At 41.9% G+C, this 21,197-nt stretch overlaps 1 protein-coding gene across 3 annotated transcripts in view; it reads right to left on the reverse strand.

Annotated features, from left to right (window-relative positions):
* Positions 1-21,197, reverse strand: part of nbas (NBAS subunit of NRZ tethering complex) — a 155,593-nt gene that overhangs the window by 45,016 nt on the left and 89,380 nt on the right. For all 3 annotated transcript variants that reach the window (XM_077510416.1, XM_077510415.1, XM_077510414.1), the window contains 2 exons: positions 6,284-6,507; positions 5,944-6,054 (listed from right to left, as the gene is read on the reverse strand). In XM_077510416.1, the coding sequence (XP_077366542.1) occupies positions 5,944-6,054; positions 6,284-6,507 (335 nt within the window). The remainder of the gene's footprint in view (positions 1-5,943; positions 6,055-6,283; positions 6,508-21,197) is intronic.

Below are 21,197 nucleotides of genomic sequence, written 5' to 3' on the forward strand. Positions count from 1 at the left end.
AATTTCCGCATCTACTGCGGTGTTTTGAGTTTTTTGTGTGGCTAGCCTCGCGTTAGCGCCCTGGCTACCACGGCTCGTGGTTTACCCTATTTTTTCCTCCGCTGGCTTTGGCAGCGTTAGCGCTTCTCTCGGTTTATTAGCGCCGCTTTCTCCGACGGTGTTGCCGTTTGGTTGTTGCTTTTCTTTTTGTGCCTTTGCTGGTGAGGGCAGCGTCAGCGTCCCCGCTCCCAGCTTACGGCGTCGCGCTTCTCGCTCGATTGTTTGTCTTACTTACTTTTGTGCGTGCCCCGCCTGCGGTGCGCACCTGGCTTCAGCTGTACAGGTGGCGTTCGCGCCCCTTCTCTCAGCTTGTCGCCGCTTTCGCGACTGCTGTCTGCCCCTCCCGCCCGTCGGCCGCTCCGTGTGCGTCTGCTGCGCAGGTGGCGTTCGCGCGCCTTCCCTCAGCTTATCGCTACTGTTAACGACTAACTGTCTTCCCCGGCCCTCCGTCGGCTTCTCGGTGTACGTCTGCTGCGCAGGTGGCGTTCGCGCGCCTTGCCTCAGCTTATCGCTGCTTTACCGGCTTACTGTTTGCCCCGACCCACGCGTCGGCTGCTCGGTGTGGGTCTGCTGTGCAGGTGGCGCTCGCGCCCCCTTCCCTCAGCTTCCCGCTCATCGCTGTTTGGGCCTCTTTGTGTTCACAATGGAGGACTCCCGTTGCTGCGTGGACTGTGGTATCCTCTTTGAGGCCTCCGATGTCCTGGACGATCGCTGCCCGAGGTGTCTTGTTTCTGACCGTGCCGGTGATGGCCGGGCCTGCAGTCCTGGTGTCAGTGACCCCAGTCCACTGGGTCATCTGTCGTCCTCCCAACCGAGGCGCCGGAAACGTCTCGGTGTGTCCTCTGCTGTACATGCCCCCCCCCAGGAAAAGGGCGGCGCAGCGACGACTCGCTTCGGAGGTTGGGCACCTTCAGGCTGAACTGGCAGAGGTGAGATCTCTTCTGCAGGACCGTCACCCTCCCACACTTACGGGGGGGCCGGGACCACCTGCCCTGCCCATGCCGCGACCATCCACCCCGCCCATGCCAGTGCTTCCTCCTGAGGAGGACGCCATTTCCTTGGCAGCTTCGGCTTCCTTTTTTCATGACGACGACCGTGACCCGGGGTCTGTGGTTTTGGGACCAAACTCTCCAGCGTCCGCTCGGAGTTCGTCCAGTGAGGCGGGGGATGGTTCTATACGGGCTGTCCTGCGCAATGCCTTGGACCTCCTGCATTTGGAGGTGCCTCCACAGGCTCAATCGGCGTCTGAGAGCGCTTTCTTCCGGCGCAGGCGCCCTTCCTCGGCCTTTTCTGTCCCCGCATCTGAGGACTATCTGCGGGAACTGCATGCTTGCTGGAGGGATCCTGGGGCTCTCTCCCGCCCTTCGGCTGATGGCCGTGATTTAGCATCGATGCACGATGCTGCTAGTGTTGGCTTGGACCGGATGCCTGCTGTGGAGCCGGCTGTCGCATCCCTCATTGTGTCCCCGGAGGAGACCCTTCGGCCATCTGTGCGATGTCCTCGACCCCAATGTCGTGTGACTGACGACCTTCTCACACGGGCCTATGGCGCTGGTGCACGTGCTGGTCGCATTGGGAACTCTTTGGCTTACCTCATGCTTGCTCTCTCTACATCCCTGCAAGCGGACGGCGTGGAGGCTGCTGTGTCCTTCAGTGATGCAGCCCTCCAGGCTTTTGCCCTCATGACTAGGGAACACGGCCGACTCATGTCCTTCCTAGTGCAGGCGCGCCGCCAGGTGTGGCTAGCGCAGTCCCCCTTGTCGGAGGCCTCTAGGAGGGCCCTCCGTGGTGTTCCTGTGGAGCCGGGGGAGCTTTTTGGTTCTGCCGCTGTGGGTGCACTGGAAAGGACGGTTAAGGCTCATAAGACCAGGAAGCAGCTTTCCAGCCTCAATAGGACCCTGCCTCCCCAACAGGGTAGGCCTGGGGCACGCTCTGCTTTTCATCGCTTTCCTCAGCCCCGGCCTGCCGAGGCTTATGGCACCCGGCGACCCCCGCAGAGGCCCGCTGGGGACTTTCGCTCCTCTGCCCGCTTGCCTTCAGGGCAACCACAGGCTGCAGGCCCCACCCACCGTCCCTCTCGGGCCCCTAGGGGCCGGAGGGCCAGGGACTGTGGCCTTGGGGCCGGCCGTCGGACATTTTTCCCACCAGCAGCTCAGTTACTGGCCTGCTCGTGCCTCGGACCCATGGGTGGTCTCCATCAGCCTCAGCTCTGGACCAGGAGCTGTCCGCCCTCCTGGCCAAGGACGCGATCGAGGCCGTGGACCCCCTGGCACAGCCCGGGGGCTTCTACTCGACATACTTCCTTGTCCTAAAGAAGACCGGTGCTCCCTCGCTCCGCGGGTCTTCACTCGGTTTGTGGAGGCTGCTCTGGCGCCCCTGCAGTCTGTGGGCATGAAGGTGCTGCCGTACCTCGACGACTGGCTCCTCTGCGCGCTGTCGCGGGCTCAGGTGATCCAGGACACCTCCGATCTCCTGTCTCATGTGGCCCGGTTGGGTATCAGGGTCAATTTGCCCAAGTCCTCTCTGGTCCCCTCTCAGCGGACGGACTTCATTGGTGTGAAGTTGGACACCACGGTTATGAGAGCCCACCCACCTCCTCACCGAGTCGACGATGTTCTTCGCCTCCTTGCGCTCTTTCGAGGGGGCAGGCTGTTGCCTTACGTCACCTGCTTGCGGCTTTTGGGCAAGCTGACGTCCATGACGGCTGTGGTCCCGTTGGGTCTGCTGACACTGCGCCCACTACAGAGGTGGCTGAACGGCTTCCACTTGGATGCCAAGTGGCACCGCCACCGGAGGCTCAGGGTGTCCCGTCGTTGCCTCCTCGCCCTGGCACCTTGGAGGGAGAGGGCTTTTCTATTGAGCGGAGTCCCGCTGGGTGTGGCCCCGGCCCGCCGCGAAACAATCACCACGGATGCCAGCCTCACGGGCTGGGGTGCTGTCTGGCAGCACAGGACGGCTCAGGGAAGTTGGTCTGTGCGCGACAGGGTCGATCACATCAATGTGCTGGAGCTTCGGGCGGTGTACTTGGCACTCATGCACTTCTTGCCATACCTGAGCGGACGGCATGTTCTCATACGGTCGGACAACACCACGACCGTGTTTCAAATAAACCGTCAGGGCGGCGTCAGGTCCGCCCGTCTGTTGGAGACCTCCCAGCACCTTCTCAGGTGGGCTGCTCCCCGTCTGGCCAGTCTACGGGCCACCTATCTGCCGGGGGTTCGGAACCAGCTCGCGGACTCTCTCTCCCGTCGGGGTCCTCCTCCGGGAGAGTGGCGCCTCCACCCAGAGGTGGTGCGCATGATTTGGAGCAGCTTCGGCACGGCGGAGGTCGATCTCTTTGCCTCCGAGGACTCAACCCACTGCCCACTTTGGTTTTCCCTGAGCGAGGCCACCAGCCCTCTGGGTCTGGATGCACTGGCGCAGCCGTGGCCGGAGTGCCTTCTCTACGCCTTTCCGCCGCTCCCTCTGATATGGCTGACGCTTCAGAGAGTTCTTCAGGAGGGGCACACGCTGTTGCTGATGGCCCCCTTCTGGCCGGCCCGGACGTGGTTCCCCCTGCTCCGTCAACTGTGCTCCGGCGAGCTGTGGCGTCTCCCCGACAGGGAGGACCTGTTGTCTCAACAGGGAGGTCGGGGTTGGCATCCCGACCCTCGGCGCCTTCGCGTATGTGTTTGGCCACTGAGGGGCCCCAACCGCTGCTGACCGGCTGTACAGAGTCTGTCACGCGGACCATTCTTAATGCGAGGGCACCGTCCACTCGGCAACAGTATGCCAACAGGTGGAAGTTGTTTGTGACGTGGTGCGGAGAACGCGGGGTGGACCCTGTTTCGTGTTCCATCCCCACCATCCTGGATTTCTTGCAGTCCCTCCTGGATAAGGGCAGGTCTCAGTCGACTCTGGTGTATGTGGCAGCTATTTCTGCCCGGCATGTTGGTGCTGATGGCGGCTCCGTGGGGCGCCATGAGCTGGTGTCCTTGTTCCTCAGAGGGGCTCTGCGTCTTCGTCCCCGCCCGGCTCCTCGGGTTCCGGCGTGGGATCTGCAGTTGGTGCTGGACGGCCTGTGCAGGCCTCCCTTCGAGCCCCTGGCGGGGGCGGACCTTCTATGGGTGTCGCGCAAGACTGCACTCTTGCTCGCCGTTGCCTCCGCCAAGCGCGTCAGCGACCTACACGCTTTATCGGTTAGCCCTGAATGCCTGCGATGGCACCCGGATGGCGCCGGCGTCACTCTGTGGCCGAACACTGCCTTCATTCCCAAGGTGTTGTCTGGCTCTCGTTCTAACCAGCCTCTACGGCTTAAACGTTATGTACCCACTCCTGCTGATGGCGGGGACAGGCCGGAGCTCTTGTGTCCGGTGAGAGCCTTGCAGTGTTACATTGACGCTATGGCGGGCATTCGTACGTCTGCCCAGTTTTTTGTTTGTTATGGTGGTCCTACCAAGGGCTCCGCTCTCTGCCACGTCTTGGGCCGCCCTGAGGGGTGTTTCCCTGGAGGATATCTGTGCTGCTGCCTCATGGGCGACGCCTTGCACCTTCTCCAGGTTTTATAGCGTGGATGTCGCCTCTCCCCATCCGCTTGGCGTGATCTTGGGTCCTGCTGGGGCTTCTCAGTGAGGTTTGTGTCTGAGATCCCTCGCGACTACGCCGGTATTAGTCATTCAGTGCTTAAAGCACCGCCTTCTGGCGGTCGGGAGGGACGAAATAGAACGAAAGTTACAACTGTAACTACGGTTCTATGAGTCCCGGACGACCGCCAGGGCGTCCTGTCGCTCGGAATCCTCGTGTTCACGCGAGAAGATTCCGTAGGAAACGAACCTTGGGTGACACCGGAACTTATACCCTTCTAGGGTCACCAAGGGGTCACAGGTGACTAATTTGGTATGCATTACTCGAACTGCGCATGCGCGAAAGGAACATTCAGTGCTTAAAGCACCGCCTTCTGGCGGTCGTCCGGGACTCATAGAACCGTAGTTACAGTTGTAACTTTCGTTTTATTTGGTAATAACTACCATTGCTTTAAGCGACCTCTTCAGGTCATAAGCTCCATCAAATCCTTCTGTATGTTCTAGCATCATATAATAAAAAAAAATAAATAAAAAAAAAATAAAAAAAACTGTATCAATAGGTTTTTGGGAGTTTAGGACAAAGTATTGAAAACATATTTACGTATACGTTTCTGGGTTTGAATGAGTTAACCCCAGTGATTGGAGTTCACTTCGTAATTCGTATTCATATAGTGAAATAAATAAATAAATAAAGGGGGAGGGGGATTGATGTACTATGTTACCAGTTCGGTTGTTGTTTTCCAAAGTAAAAAGTGTTTGCAAATGTCTTATTTTGATTAAACACAGAAGATAACTAGTCTTCTTTCATGAGAGACTACAGAAATTAGTGAACAATTACTATAGATCTGCTGAAATCAGAGGATTTGGACAATTTTGAATTAAAAAATAAATGGCTCCAAACGATTAACAACACAATGAGCTATAAAATAAATGCAAAAAATAGATAAACAAAAGCTTTCATTGACTTCTTTAAGTAATGATACAAATACGGCCCTTGAAATGAACAAGTCCCACCCAGTGTGTGCATAATTGCTCACCACACAACACCGAGAGAACGAGTACCTCCACCAAGGCACTTATACGTACTTCCTGAATCTGTATGTATGTGTATGAAATGTGCTATATAAATAAAGCAGCCTTGCCTTTGCTTTACAAGGTGGTGGTGGTGGTGTACCTAATGATGTGGCTGTGTGCGTACAGTACATTAGAGGCAAGTCGGGTGAGGATGTTTGGATGCTGTCAAACGGAGCAATTTGCAGGCAGTAAAAACGAGATGAAAGGAAAAATGCACTGCGTGTGTGTGTGTGTGTGTGTGTGTGTGTGGGGAGGGGGGGGTGCATACCCGCTGTCTGTGAAGAGGAACTCCAGATGAGTCATGTGGACCTCCCACAGAGGAACACGGTAGCGCTTAGCCAGCGACACCGAGATGCCGTACACCGTGTCATCCAGGGTCCTAAAAACACGCAGGAAGGGAAAATAATGATCACTCATTAGTGCTGCAAAACACACAACACACACACAGATAAACCTCAAAGCAACTGTCGACATGATAAATTAGGGCTGACAGTATTCCCTATGCGGTACCACTCGTTTTCAGTCAAACTTTCAGAAACGGATAAATCATGCCAGCTGAGGTTCCAAATCTGGTTTTGTCCCCATCTGGCGCGTTGCGTTGGACTCACTCCGCCAGGCCGAGGATGGTCTCCTTCTTGTATTCGGGGTCGGAGCTGAAGCGCTGCACGTCCACGCCGCGGCCCAGGCCCTGCAGCACCTGCGCCTGCGTGAAGTCGCTCAGCCGCCCGTTGTATGCGTGCAGCTGTGTGATCATCTCCTGCAGGTCCTCGGGCCAGCTCGAGTACGCCGACACGTGCTGGGTGACCAGTCGGATCAGCTCCTTCGGGTCAGCCTGACGACAGGAGGAGGGGGAAGGGAGAGGAGAGAGTCATACGGACATGTCGGTACATGCTGATAATTAATGCCGATTTATTCTCAGGATAGTCGTCTAGTGTGAGTAACGCTGGAAGGAAATTAATAAAAGTGAGGCTAAAAATAGGACAATGTTATATCAAAAGAATAACAAACAGGCCATCAGATGATCCCGTGTATCTATCGAATCCAATCCTGGTAATTTTGACATTCATGTAGTGTGGACCTAATATTGAGGCTTGTGGAACACCACTATTTTATTTTTTTTTTATTGTAATACCATGCAATTTTAACATTCCAATGGAGTACACCGTACAAATGTGTGGACTGAGTAGTGAACCTTGTGGAACGGCACCAGTTTTCTACAGTAATGGCAACTCATTGTGACGTGACTTTGTAAGGCACATATTTTTACAATACACGATAAAGGCTGATATTTTGGGATGGGAGTCAACTTGACCTTCAATAACAGGATTGGGACGAGACGGGATAAAAGTTGGACCGATCTTTTTTTTTTTGTGTGTGTGTAGCTGACCTCCAAAATGGGAACAATTTTGAAGGGGAACAGCACAGGACAGGTCAGGGCAGGACAGGACAGGACATATTTTCTTAGGATGGTCTGGGACTGGACGGATTTTTTTTCTGTGGGCGCGGGATGGGACGAAAGTAAAAATCCACTCCCATATGTCACACTATACACTCTAAAAGAGAAATTTTGACCAACTTAATTGAATTTCTTCACGTGGTAACACACGATTCAATTATGTTAATCCAAATTTAATATATTAAGTATAATTAACTCAATTAAACTTAATGACCTCATAATTAATTAAATGTAATCTATTAACTTGGATTAACTTAATTCAATTGTGTGTTACCACTTGATGCAATTCAATTAAGTTCGTTCAACAATTCTCTTTTTAGATTGTAGGAATAAAAATGGCCTACATTACAGTATTAAACTAGCAGTGTTCCACAAGTCTCAATACTAGGTCCACTCTAGAAAAATGTCACAGATCAAAACGGGGACTATTTGGTTAGAGGAGTGTACAACAGACTTGTACATATTCTCAGCTGGCGCCGTAATGTACTGTTTATCATATAATTGTTAAATATTAACATTAAATAATAGTTCTTCCTACTCCCTTTGAACATGTAAATTCTGACTTTACTAATAATTCTTATCATTTTCACTTATTTTATATTGCATTTATATGCTCAATAAACCAAACCCCAAAAATATTTCTGAGAAGACAACTATTTACAGTAATTATGATTACATTAGTTATATTGTTATAAGTCAGGGGTCTCCAGGTTGGGTCCTCGAGAGCCCCTATCCAGCCTGTTTTCCATGTTTCTCTCCACTAACACACCTGATTCATGATCGGGATCGTTATCAGGCTTCTGCAAAGCTTGCTGATTAGTGATTAGCTGATCATTAGATTCAGCTGTGCTGAAGGACGGAAGAGAATATTACAAGGCCGCTTCTGTCAAAATTTGATGGATGACATTCTTAATTAGATTAGGGGGGTCATGTATGGGTCATGACCCCTCCCTAATGAAGCTTAATGACCCTTTAATGACTTCCAGATGTCATATAATGAGGGTTAATGACCTTTAATGACTTCCTGATGTCATATAATGAGGGTTAATGACCTTTAATGACTTCCTGATGTCATTTAATGAGGGTTAATGACCCTTAATGACTTCCTGATGTCATTTAATGAAGATTAATGACCCCTAATGACTTCCTGATGTCATTTAATGAAGATGAATGACCCTTAATGACTTCCTGATGTCATTTAATGAAGATTAATGACCCTTTAATGACTTCCAGATGTCATATAATGAGGGTTAATGACCTTTAATGACTTCCAGATGTCATTTAATGAGGGGTAATGACCTTTAATGACTTCCGGATGTCGTTTAATGAGGATGAATGACCTTTAATGACTTCCGGATGTCGTATAATGAAGATGAATGACCTTTAATGACTTCCGGATGTCGTTTAATGAAGATGAATGACCTTTAATGACTTCCAGGTGTTATATAATGAAGATGAATGACCCTTAATGACTTCCTGATGTCATTTAATGAAGATTAATGACCCCTTAATGAAGATGGATGATGTGTAGGTGGTGTTCCTACCTGTTTTTGCAGATATCATGGCTGACCCGGGTTCAAATGCTAATTGTTTGGTTAACTTCCGGATCCGGTTCACGCCCCCTAGATTGAGTGAACAATGAATAATAATGAGATTGAATGACGTGATCGGAGGGAGTAGTTTAGTATGGGTAAAACCGCCGGGGGGAAAAGTACTAGCCATTTCTATTATGGTGAAGGGGGAAAAGTATGCGCAAACACGGCTCAAAGATTGTATTTTAGAGGTTGTAAAACAAGAAGTATAAGGTAAGGTTAAACTGTGATACGCTGGTTGGTATTATGAAATTAAAAAACATGAAGTTATACATTATATGTAAAAATGTTGTAAGAGTCGTTCGTGACTGCTGGGGTTGAATCTGAAAATAAACGGATAAAACTATATAATTTCCCCTTACTGATATAGTTACTATCTGACATTTTTGTTCAATATTTCTGTGAGTAGGGGGAAGCATATGCAGTCAAAGATTCATGGGGAGGTCAAATGTATGTCTGTGCTTGTGTGTGCGTACGCGCATGAATGGCTGCATGGGGGTCAAAGAAGTGTGAGGACAGACGGGCGGCTGAAGAAGTGTGAGGTTAGACGGTGGCTATAATGTTGTTAGTTTGAAAAGACAACGCTTCCTAAAATATATTACAAAAATATGCATCTACTTAGATCTGATTCTATTTATAATGATAATTTTATGTAGAAATTGGTGAAAAGCCATCATCAGCGATAGTCTCCTTACCCCTGCGAGGACAGGGGTTGCTGGTCATAAAATTAAATTAGGCTGAAGAAGAACGGATACGCAGCTAATTGCGAGGGGCCATTTTTGGTCTGAGAAAGGCGATTGTTCAATATTCCTGTGAGTAGGGGGAAGCAGAGGCAGTCAAAGATTCACGGGGAGGTCAAATGTATGTCTGAGGGGCCTGTGTATGCGTGTGTGCGTTTGCATGAGAGCTGAACAGTGTAAGATTAAACGGTAACTGTAATGTTGGTTTTCAAGAAGACATTTCCAAAACTGCTTCTTTAAAAAAACATCTACACAGATATCCATTTATGATAGTTTTATGCAGCAACCGATAGTTGAAACATCCTAGCTAACATTTTCTCAAGGATTTGAAAAGTGGTGACAAGTGAAAACTAATTAAGCTTACCTATAGGCGTAACGGTGTGTGGCTTTGAGTCCATCACATACATGCTCTGCATAGAGCATATATGCGTAGCAGCGAGGTATGCGCAGCAGAAAGGGGAGATGTCCCTACACTCGTGAGAATTTTCTGAGGCTTGTTGGAGACACTAGGACTCTGTCACAGTTTGAGTGTGTGTGTTTCAATGACCATAATTGTTGGGGGGCTGGTGGATATGAGCGAGGGGGTTGGTTAGACGTCTGCCAGCGTGCTCTCCTTGGGATATTTTCTCAAATACTAAAACCCAAATGCCAGTCCTCTGAACCGAATGACCAGTTGTCTAAACACATTGAATAAATGTAACCCCTCATTTTCCAATGCCATAAAAACATTTTACATGAAGACACAATTCACAAATTGCTCTCATGCGATACAAAATGTTTACCACAAGTCAACAATATTTGAACACAACGGACTTAACTGGCGTTCACACAACAACTCAAAAATTGAATACACTTGTTGCTAATGATGTGACCACACCTATAAACTCAAGTTCAGAGTGTACAGTTTGCTGGAGAGTCCAAACAAGCGCAATGGATAGAGGCAGAGCCAGAGGAAGAGGAATTAGAGGAGGGAGAGGAGCAGGTCGAGCAATGCAAAAGTTATAAAATAGTAACATGGAATGGTAAGGGTATTCGTAAACACGAAAATAAAAATAATAATTTAACCATCTTATTACAGTCTTTCTCAATTGCTAATACACATTTCTTGAAACCTGTACCCATTTTCTCAAAACCTTAAACACAAACACAAAAATTCAAACAATTTTCACAAAAGCCGTGACTTTTCACTTCAAAACCTATTATCCGGTATTCAAATCCGAACAATATATTCAGATCATACACACAGTAAGTCAAAATATATTCACCATGAGAGCATTTGTTAGACACGACATAAAATAATCTAACACAGAGCATCCAGGGTAGGTAGTCAACAGAGGTTTATTTTACATACATCAATAAACATAGTTTTTGGCACTAGACAAATTACTAACCAAGTTAAAATTATGGTGAATTCAAATGAAATAGAAAGGGTGTATGAAAATAAATTCCTTGGAGTAGTTATTGATGATAAATTATGTTGGAAGCCACATGTAGAAAATGTTAAAAGGAAAATGTCAAAAATCATCGGGATACTCTATAAAACTAAGGATGTCCTGAACATGAACTCATTATATATATTATATAGTTCATTATTATTACCATATTTGACCTATTGTGTGGAAATCTGGGGGACTGCATATAAAACAAACACTAACTCTGTTTTCAATTTGCAAAAAAGAGCCATAAGGATTATTAATCGTTCAAAATATACAGAATCAACACATCCATTATTTATCAAATTAAATACAATGACATTTTATGACTTGGTTGAGTTTAAAATAGCACAAATAATGTACAAAGTATATAACAATCTACTCTGCTATATTACTCAGACATTGTTTGAAATTAGACACAGTCCTTATGATATAAGGGGTACAAGTGTGTACAAAAAACCCAAAACAAGAACAAATATTAAGCAAAGGTGTGTTTCTGTAAAAGGTGTTAATTTGTGGAATAATCTGGGAATTGACTTGAAAAGATGTGACTCACTTGTTGAGTTAAAAAAAAACGTTTAAATGCAAAGTTAAAAAAAATTACTTTTGTCAAATAAGAGCATGAAAATTGTATATAATGAGTATGAGTATATGATTTATAAATGTATTATGGTATATGTTTAGGAATTTCATGTATATATGTTGCTGGATAATGCACGCATCATTTTATTTTTAAAAATATTAACCTAGTATTGTATCAATAATGAAATAAGTTTAAATGTATAATGTATGAGGGGTAGGACTAAATAAGTTAACTTCTTCCTACTCCCTTTTGAACATGTAAACTATGATGAGTTTGTTTTTTGTTTTTTCTTTTCTTCTTTTCTTTTTTAACTTTTGTTTCTCTGCTGTTTGTTTTTATGTTCAATAATTCAATCAAAAAACGTGATAGAGTCAAAATGGGTACTTTTAACAAAAAAAAACATGCATTAGTCTTAGGGCAAAATAATTTAGGAATAGTGTGAAATGTGTTTAAGTTTTATCCAAAAAGAGTGGATGAGTTTTGAGAATTGGGTCTAAGCCTGAACCGTGTGTAAGGTTTGGTCAAAAAAGTGTTTCATTCCAGAAATTAGTCTCGGAAACTGAGAATTTGCTTCATCGAACGGGGTTTGGTGTTTTAGCAACTGATAAAAACTGTTAAGTTAAAAGCGGACATGACAATACAATAACCACACATAACAAAATCAGAACAACCCTATCTCAATTGTAAATAATACATTCAAATATTCACACCAACTTCTAGGCCGTGGGGTGAACCCCCAAAAAGTGCCTAGAAAATGAGTTTCGCTCCACTGTCTGGGCACTACTTGTTCAATGCATTTTTTGATAGATAATACCCTTCTGAACTTTGGGTTAAATGTTCACCCAATGTTTTCCTGCCCCAATTTTGTTACAAGCCAGAAATGCATATATAGGTAAATAACAAAAAACGAAAATCTTGTGCTACAGTTTTTGGTTGTAAAACGTCTTACATTAAATTTGGCAACAGAAAATCATTCCCAGATGTTATAAATACATGTACCTAACATCAGAAACAAGTATTGGTGGTTTGGTGCAATCATGTGAATTTAGATAATTAAATATATTAAATTTGTGCCAAAAAAACAAAAAACGCTTCAACTAGAAGTGAAACCAGCACACAGATGTTACATTTAGCTATGTTTATGTTTCATATATGAAAACAATTCACAACCTATTACGTAATGAAAGGTACACAAGAAGCAGCATACATCGGCCAAAAATACTACCATGCACCACAAACCTGGAACAAGGCAAAATGGACTAGATGGAAATAGATGCATTCAGAGCCCAGATTATTATAACATATAGAATATTTATTAAAGTATCAGATTGTGTCATCACAGCATGTCATTTATACCCCCCGTCCCCTACCCAAAAAATATTAATAAAAAAAAAATAATAATAATAAAATAAAAATCAAATGTGCATTCACAATAAAACCTTTGGAACTTCATTGGAACAGCTCTCTTTTTTTGGCAGACCAATTTAACAAAGGTCTGTGTTGTGGAAAAATGGAATACAGACATTTTGATTTTTGCTTGAAAAGTGTTAAAATGGAGAGTTAACATCTTGATAATGAAACAAACAAAATGGCAGATTTTACATAGATTTTACAGCCCTGCACTGTAAAGTGTCCTCGTATGCCCTGTCATTTTCCAACCTGATGTTGTACCAGCCATGTGTTAGTGTCACTTTCTTGGCTTACATCAGTAGACTCAGTAGTTGATGTATCTGATGAGTGAGGTACCCTGTCTAAAAGTTTGTCAGTTGTTGATAATGTCTCTACAAAAACCATTTCAGAGTTGTTGCTGGAAAGGGGTGTGAAAAACCAGCTGGGGGAAATCACACCTCAATCTTCGTTTCAGTATTTGCTGCCTGAAATAGAAAATTGAAGGGAAAGATGAGCACAAGATACACATATTCACATCACATTAGGGCTGCTCTATTATGGAAAAAAATAATCATCACAATTATTTTGGTAATAATTGAAATCAAGATTATTCTAAACAATTATATTTTGTTCAAATCAAGAAAATATTTCAACATTTGAAAATAAGACAATCACAATCATATGAAACTATAATTATGTAAGTTGCTTTTGGATCCAACAAAATTTTTAATATATTATTATTATTATTATTATTATTATGACGTTAGCAAAAATTTGAAGTTGGGGTGCAGTGTGTGTGTGTGTGTGCAGTAAGCTAGTTTTGACATGGGTGTGTGGTAAAATAACTCGTGTGGGCGTGCCACAACTCAAAATTAGTATTATTAGTGCTGCAGCTATCGAATATTTTGGTATTTGGATATCCTACTGAAAATTCTAGTGAATAATCGTATATTTGGATAGAAATACAAATATACCTATAGGCCTATATACTTTCTTGGTCAAAGAACAATTATAAATACAGAAGACAAAAAAAAACACATTTGCATGTAATAATTAACAACCAACTGGTTTTTATTTTTAGAGAATCAATTGTATTTATTTATTTATTTTTAACTTAAATTGAGCTTGTCAGAAAACTATTTTTCTCTGAAACAGTGAGATTTTAGACAAATCTCTCCCCATAGATTTCATAAATGTGTTTCAATGTGAAGATTTATATGTTACCTGTAGTCTGAAGCATCAAGATCCCCGTGTTTATTAACAATGTTCACAAACCCCTTAGCTTGTCCATTCTCATCACATCTTTGTCAACTATAATTCTTTGACGGATTACTTGTTCACAAAAAGAATTTGTAGCTCTCAGCATTGGGTTGTCTAAAACACACACACACTCACTTAATATGTGCAGAGTCATGCTTTCTAATTAATGCTGTCTCGAAATGTAAACAGAATACAAGTGACATATTGCTGACCAATGCTTTACTTTTGAAATGTGTAATTTTAGCAAAGTGACAATGAAATAGTGCAATGTAACAACTCACATTTGTTCGTCCCTGGTTGCTGTTGACTTTAAGAACCTTGTGTAATCTCTGAAACAAAACTGCACCTCCATTGTGACACAGTCTTTTGTCTTGAATATGCAGAAGAATGGAACAGTCTTTCTTCATCTCAGCGGCCTGCAGCAACCAACCCGCTTTTAGACAAAAAAGAATTACATTATAAGTGTTATTGTCACATCACCTCTTTACAGTATATGCACATCACAGATTTAAGTAAAGTAAAGTGTTTGTTGAGGTTGATGAGAGAGAGTTTGGGCTGGCCCCGTTCTTCCAGCCATCTGCATCATTTGTAAAAATAAATTTCAAAGTAGACTCGTCTGTGATTGGAAGGCACACGGAAGAGGGATCATCTCGCCAAAGCAGAAACATTGTCAGCAGGTATGTGCTACACACACGCGTGCCCATTTCTGTTATTAATGTGACCGATATTTAGTATAGGGTTAAAAATAATTTTTTGCTATGTTAAGTTTTAAGGCTATAGTTTAGTAAAAACGCGAGCTGCTGAATGATTTATCGAGTGAATCCAACAGTTGTTACCAAACTCGAGTTACCTGTGCCCGTCAGAGTCATAATATAGTCACAGCTACACACCCCCTTTTCCCCAAACTCTCTCTCATCAACCTCAACAAACACTTTACTTTACTTAAATCTGTGATGTGCATATACTGTAAAGAGGTGATGTGACAATAACACTTATAATGTAATTCTTTTTTGTCTAAAAGCGGGTTGGTTGCTGCAGGCCGCTGAGATGAAGAAAGACTGTTCCATTCTTCTGCATATTCAAGACAAAAGACTGTGTCACAATGGAGGTGCAGTTTTGTTTCAGAGATTACACAAGGTTCTTAAAGTCAACAGCAACCAGGGACGAACAAATGTGAGTTGTTACATTGCACTATTTCATTGTCACTTTGCTAAAATTACACATTTCAAAAGTAAAGCATTGGTCAGCAATATGTCACTTGTATTCTGTTTACATTTCGAGACAGCATTAATTAGAAAGCATGACTCTGCACATATTAAGTGAGTGTGTGTGTGTTTTAGACAACCCAATGCTGAGAGCTACAAATTCTTTTTGTGAACAAGTAATCCGTCAAAGAATTATAGTTGACAAAGATGTGATGAGAATGGACAAGCTAAGGGGTTTGTGAACATTGTTAATAAACACGGGGATCTTGATGCTTCAGACTACAGGTAACATATAAATCTTCACATTGAAACACATTTATGAAATCTATGGGGAGAGATTTGTCTAAAATCTCACTGTTTCAGAGAAAAATAGTTTTCTGACAAGCTCAATTTAAGTTAAAAATAAATAAATAAATACAATTGATTCTCTAAAAATAAAAACCAGTTGGTTGTTAATTATTACATGCAAATGTGTTTTTTTTTGTCTTCTGTATTTATAATTGTTCTTTGACCAAGAAAGTATATAGGCCTATAGGTATATTTGTATTTCTATCCAAATATACGATTATTCACTAGAATTTTCAGTAGGATATCCAAATACCAAAATATTCGATAGCTGCAGCACTAATAATACTAATTTTGAGTTGTGGCACGCCCACACGAGTTATTTTACCACACACCCATGTCAAAACTAGCTTACTGCACACACACACACACACTGCACCCCAACTTCAAATTTTTGCTAACGTCATAATAATAATAATAATAATAATAATATATTAAAAATTTTGTTGGATCCAAAAGCAACTTACATAATTATAGTTTCATATGATTGTGATTGTCTTATTTTCAAATGTTGAAATATTTTCTTGATTTGAACAAAATATAATTGTTTAGAATAATCTTGATTTCAATTATTACCAAAATAATTGTGATGATTATTTTTTTCCATAATAGAGCAGCCCTAATGTGATGTGAATATGTGTATCTTGTGCTCATCTTTCCCTTCAATTTTCTATTTCAGGCAGCAAATACTGAAACGAAGATTGAGGTGTGATTTCCCCCAGCTGGTTTTTCACACCCCTTTCCAGCAACAACTCTGAAATGGTTTTTGTAGAGACATTATCAACAACTGACAAACTTTTAGACAGGGTACCTCACTCATCAGATACATCAACTACTGAGTCTACTGATGTAAGCCAAGAAAGTGACACTAACACATGGCTGGTACAACATCAGGTTGGAAAATGACAGGGCATACGAGGACACTTTACAGTGCAGGGCTGTAAAATCTATGTAAAATCTGCCATTTTGTTTGTTTCATTATCAAGATGTTAACTCTCCATTTTAACACTTTTCAAGCAAAAATCAAAATGTCTGTATTCCATTTTTCCACAACACAGACCTTTGTTAAATTGGTCTGCCAAAAAAAGAGAGCTGTTCCAATGAAGTTCCAAAGGTTTTATTGTGAATGCACATTTGATTTTTATTTTATTATTATTATTTTTTTTTTATTAATATTTTTTGGGTAGGGGACGGGGGGTATAAATGACATGCTGTGATGACACAATCTGATACTTTAATAAATATTCTATATGTTATAATAATCTGGGCTCTGAATGCATCTATTTCCATCTAGTCCATTTTGCCTTGTTCCAGGTTTGTGGTGCATGGTAGTATTTTTGGCCGATGTATGCTGCTTCTTGTGTACCTTTCATTACGTAATAGGTTGTGAATTGTTTTCATATATGAAACATAAACATAGCTAAATGTAACATCTGTGTGCTGGTTTCACTTCTAGTTGAAGCGTTTTTTGTTTTTTTGGCACAAATTTAATATATTTAATTATCTAAATTCACATGATTGCACCAAACCACCAATACTTGTTTCTGATGTTAGGTACATGTATTTATAACATCTGGGAATGATTTTCTGTTGCCAAATTTAATGTAAGACGTTTTACAACCAAAAACTGTAGCACAAGATTTTCGTTTTTTGTTATTTACCTATATATGCATTTCTGGCTTGTAACAAAATTGGGGCAGGAAAACATTGGGTGAACATTTAACCCAAAGTTCAGAAGGGTATTATCTATCAAAAAATGCATTGAACAAGTAGTGCCCAGACAGTGGAGCGAAACTCATTTTCTAGGCACTTTTTGGGGGTTCACCCCACGGCCTAGAAGTTGGTGTGAATATTTGAATGTATTATTTACAATTGAGATAGGGTTGTTCTGATTTTGTTATGTGTGGTTATTGTATTGTCATGTCCGCTTTTAACTTAACAGTTTTTATCAGTTGCTAAAACACCAAACCCCGTTCGATGAAGCAAATTCTCAGTTTCCGAGACTAATTTCTGGAATGAAACACTTTTTTGACCAAACCTTACACACGGTTCAGGCTTAGACCCAATTCTCAAAACTCATCCACTCTTTTTGGATAAAACTTAAACACATTTCACACTATTCCTAAATTATTTTGCCCTAAGACTAATGCATGTTTTTTTTGTTAAAAGTACCCATTTTGACTCTATCACGTTTTTTGATTGAATTATTGAACATAAAAACAAACAGCAGAGAAACAAAAGTTAAAAAAGAAAAGAAGAAAAGAAAAAACAAAAAACAAACTCATCATAGTTTACATGTTCAAAAGGGAGTAGGAAGAAGTTAACTTATTTAGTCCTACCCCTCATACATTATACATTTAAACTTATTTCATTATTGATACAATACTAGGTTAATATTTTTAAAAATAAAATGATGCGTGCATTATCCAGCAACATATATACATGAAATTCCTAAACATATACCATAATACATTTATAAATCATATACTCATACTCATTATATACAATTTTCATGCTCTTATTTGACAAAAGTAATTTTTTTTAACTTTGCATTTAAACGTTTTTTTTTTAACTCAACAAGTGAGTCACATCTTTTCAAGTCAATTCCCAGATTATTCCACAAATTAACACCTTTTACAGAAACACACCTTTGCTTAATATTTGTTCTTGTTTTGGGTTTTTTGTACACACTTGTACCCCTTATATCATAAGGACTGTGTCTAATTTCAAACAATGTCTGAGTAATATAGCAGAGTAGATTGTTATATACTTTGTACATTATTTGTGCTATTTTAAACTCAACCAAGTCATAAAATGTCATTGTATTTAATTTGATAAATAATGGATGTGTTGATTCTGTATATTTTGAACGATTAATAATCCTTATGGCTCTTTTTTGCAAATTGAAAACAGAGTTAGTGTTTGTTTTATATGCAGTCCCCCAGATTTCCACACAATAGGTCAAATATGGTAATAATAATGAACTATATAATATATATAATGAGTTCATGTTCAGGACATCCTTAGTTTTATAGAGTATCCCGATGATTTTTGACATTTTCCTTTTAACATTTTCTACATGTGGCTTCCAACATAATTTATCATCAATAACTACTCCAAGGAATTTATTTTCATACACCCTTTCTATTTCATTTGAATTCACCATAATTTTAACTTGGTTAGTAATTTGTCTAGTGCCAAAAACTATGTTTATTGATGTATGTAAAATAAACCTCTGTTGACTACCTACCCTGGATGCTCTGTGTTAGATTATTTTATGTCGTGTCTAACAAATGCTCTCATGGTGAATATATTTTGACTTACTGTGTGTATGATCTGAATATATTGTTCGGATTTGAATACCGGATAATAGGTTTTGAAGTGAAAAGTCACGGCTTTTGTGAAAATTGTTTGAATTTTTGTGTTTGTGTTTAAGGTTTTGAGAAAATGGGTACAGGTTTCAAGAAATGTGTATTAGCAATTGAGAAAGACTGTAATAAGATGGTTAAATTATTATTTTTATTTTCGTGTTTACGAATACCCTTACCATTCCATGTTACTATTTTATAACTTTTGCATTGCTCGACCTGCTCCTCTCCCTCCTCTAATTCCTCTTCCTCTGGCTCTGCCTCTATCCATTGCGCTTGTTTGGACTCTCCAGCAAACTGTACACTCTGAACTTGAGTTTATAGGTGTGGTCACATCATTAGCAACAAGTGTATTCAATTTTTGAGTTGTTGTGTGAACGCCAGTTAAGTCCGTTGTGTTCAAATATTGTTGACTTGTGGTAAACATTTTGTATCGCATGAGAGCAATTTGTGAATTGTGTCTTCATGTAAAATGTTTTTATGGCATTGGAAAATGAGGGGTTACATTTATTCAATGTGTTTAGACAACTGGTCATTCGGTTCAGAGGACTGGCATTTGGGTTTTAGTATTTGAGAAAATATCCCAAGGAGAGCACGCTGGCAGACGTCTAACCAACCCCCTCGCTCATATCCACCAGCCCCCCAACAATTATGGTCATTGAAACACACACACTCAAGCTGTGACAGAGTCCTAGTGTCTCCAACAAGCCTCAGAAAATTCTCACGAGTGTAGGGACATCTCCCCTTTCTGCTGCGCATACCTCGCTGCTACGCATATATGCTCTATGCAGAGCATGTATGTGATGGACTCAAAGCCACACACCGTTACGCCTATAGGTAAGCTTAATTAGTTTTCACTTGTCACCACTTTTCAAATCCTTGAGAAAATGTTAGCTAGGATGTTTCAACTATCGGTTGCTGCATAAAACTATCATAAATGGATATCTGTGTAGATGTTTTTTTAAAGAAGCAGTTTTGGAAATGTCTTCTTGAAAACCAACATTACAGTTACCGTTTAATCTTACACTGTTCAGCTCTCATGCAAACGCACACACGCATACACAGGCCCCTCAGACATACATTTGACCTCCCCGTGAATCTTTGACTGCCTCTGCTTCCCCCTACTCACAGGAATATTGAACAATCGCCTTTCTCAGACCAAAAATGGCCCCTCGCAATTAGCTGCGTATCCGTTCTTCTTCAGCCTAATTTAATTTTATGACCAGCAACCCCTGTCCTCGCAGGGGTAAGGAGACTATCGCTGATGATGGCTTTTCACCAATTTCTACATAAAATTATCATTATAAATAGAATCAGATCTAAGTAGATGCATATTTTTGTAATATATTTTAGGAAGCGTTGTCTTTTCAAACTAACAACATTATAGCCACCGTCTAACCTCACACTTCTTCAGCCGCCCGTCTGTCCTCACACTTCTTTGACCCCCATGCAGCCATTCATGCGCGTACGCACACACAAGCACAGACATACATTTGACCTCCCCATGAATCTTTGACTGCATATGCTTCCCCCTACTCACAGAAATATTGAACAAAAATGTCAGATAGTAACTATATCAGTAAGGGGAAATTATATAGTTTTATCCGTTTATTTTCAGATTCAACCCCAGCAGTCACGAACGACTCTTACAACATTTTTACATATAATGTATAACTTCATGTTTTTTAATTTCATAATACCAACCAGCGTATCACAGTTTAACCTTACCTTATACTTCTTGTTTTACAACCTCTAAAATACAATCTTTGAGCCGTGTTTGCGCATACTTTTCCCCCTTCACCATAATAGAAATGGCTAGTACTTTCCCCCCCGGCGGTTTTACCCATACTAAACTACTCCCTCCGATCACGTCATTCAATCTCATTATTATTCATTGTTCACTCAATCTAGGGGGCGTGCACCGGATCCGGAAGTTAACCAAACAATTAGCATTTGAACCCGGGTCAGCCATGATATCTGCAAAAACAGGTAGGAACACCACCTACACATCATCCATCTTCATTAAGGGGTCATTAATCTTCATTAAATGACATCAGGAAGTCATTAAGGGTCATTCATCTTCATTATATAACACCTGGAAGTCATTAAAGGTCATTCATCTTCATTAAACGACATCCGGAAGTCATTAAA

Source organism: Festucalex cinctus, chromosome 21, assembly GCF_051991245.1.
Source record: "Festucalex cinctus isolate MCC-2025b chromosome 21, RoL_Fcin_1.0, whole genome shotgun sequence".
In the NCBI taxonomy this organism is placed as follows: domain Eukaryota; kingdom Metazoa; phylum Chordata; class Actinopteri; order Syngnathiformes; family Syngnathidae; genus Festucalex; species Festucalex cinctus.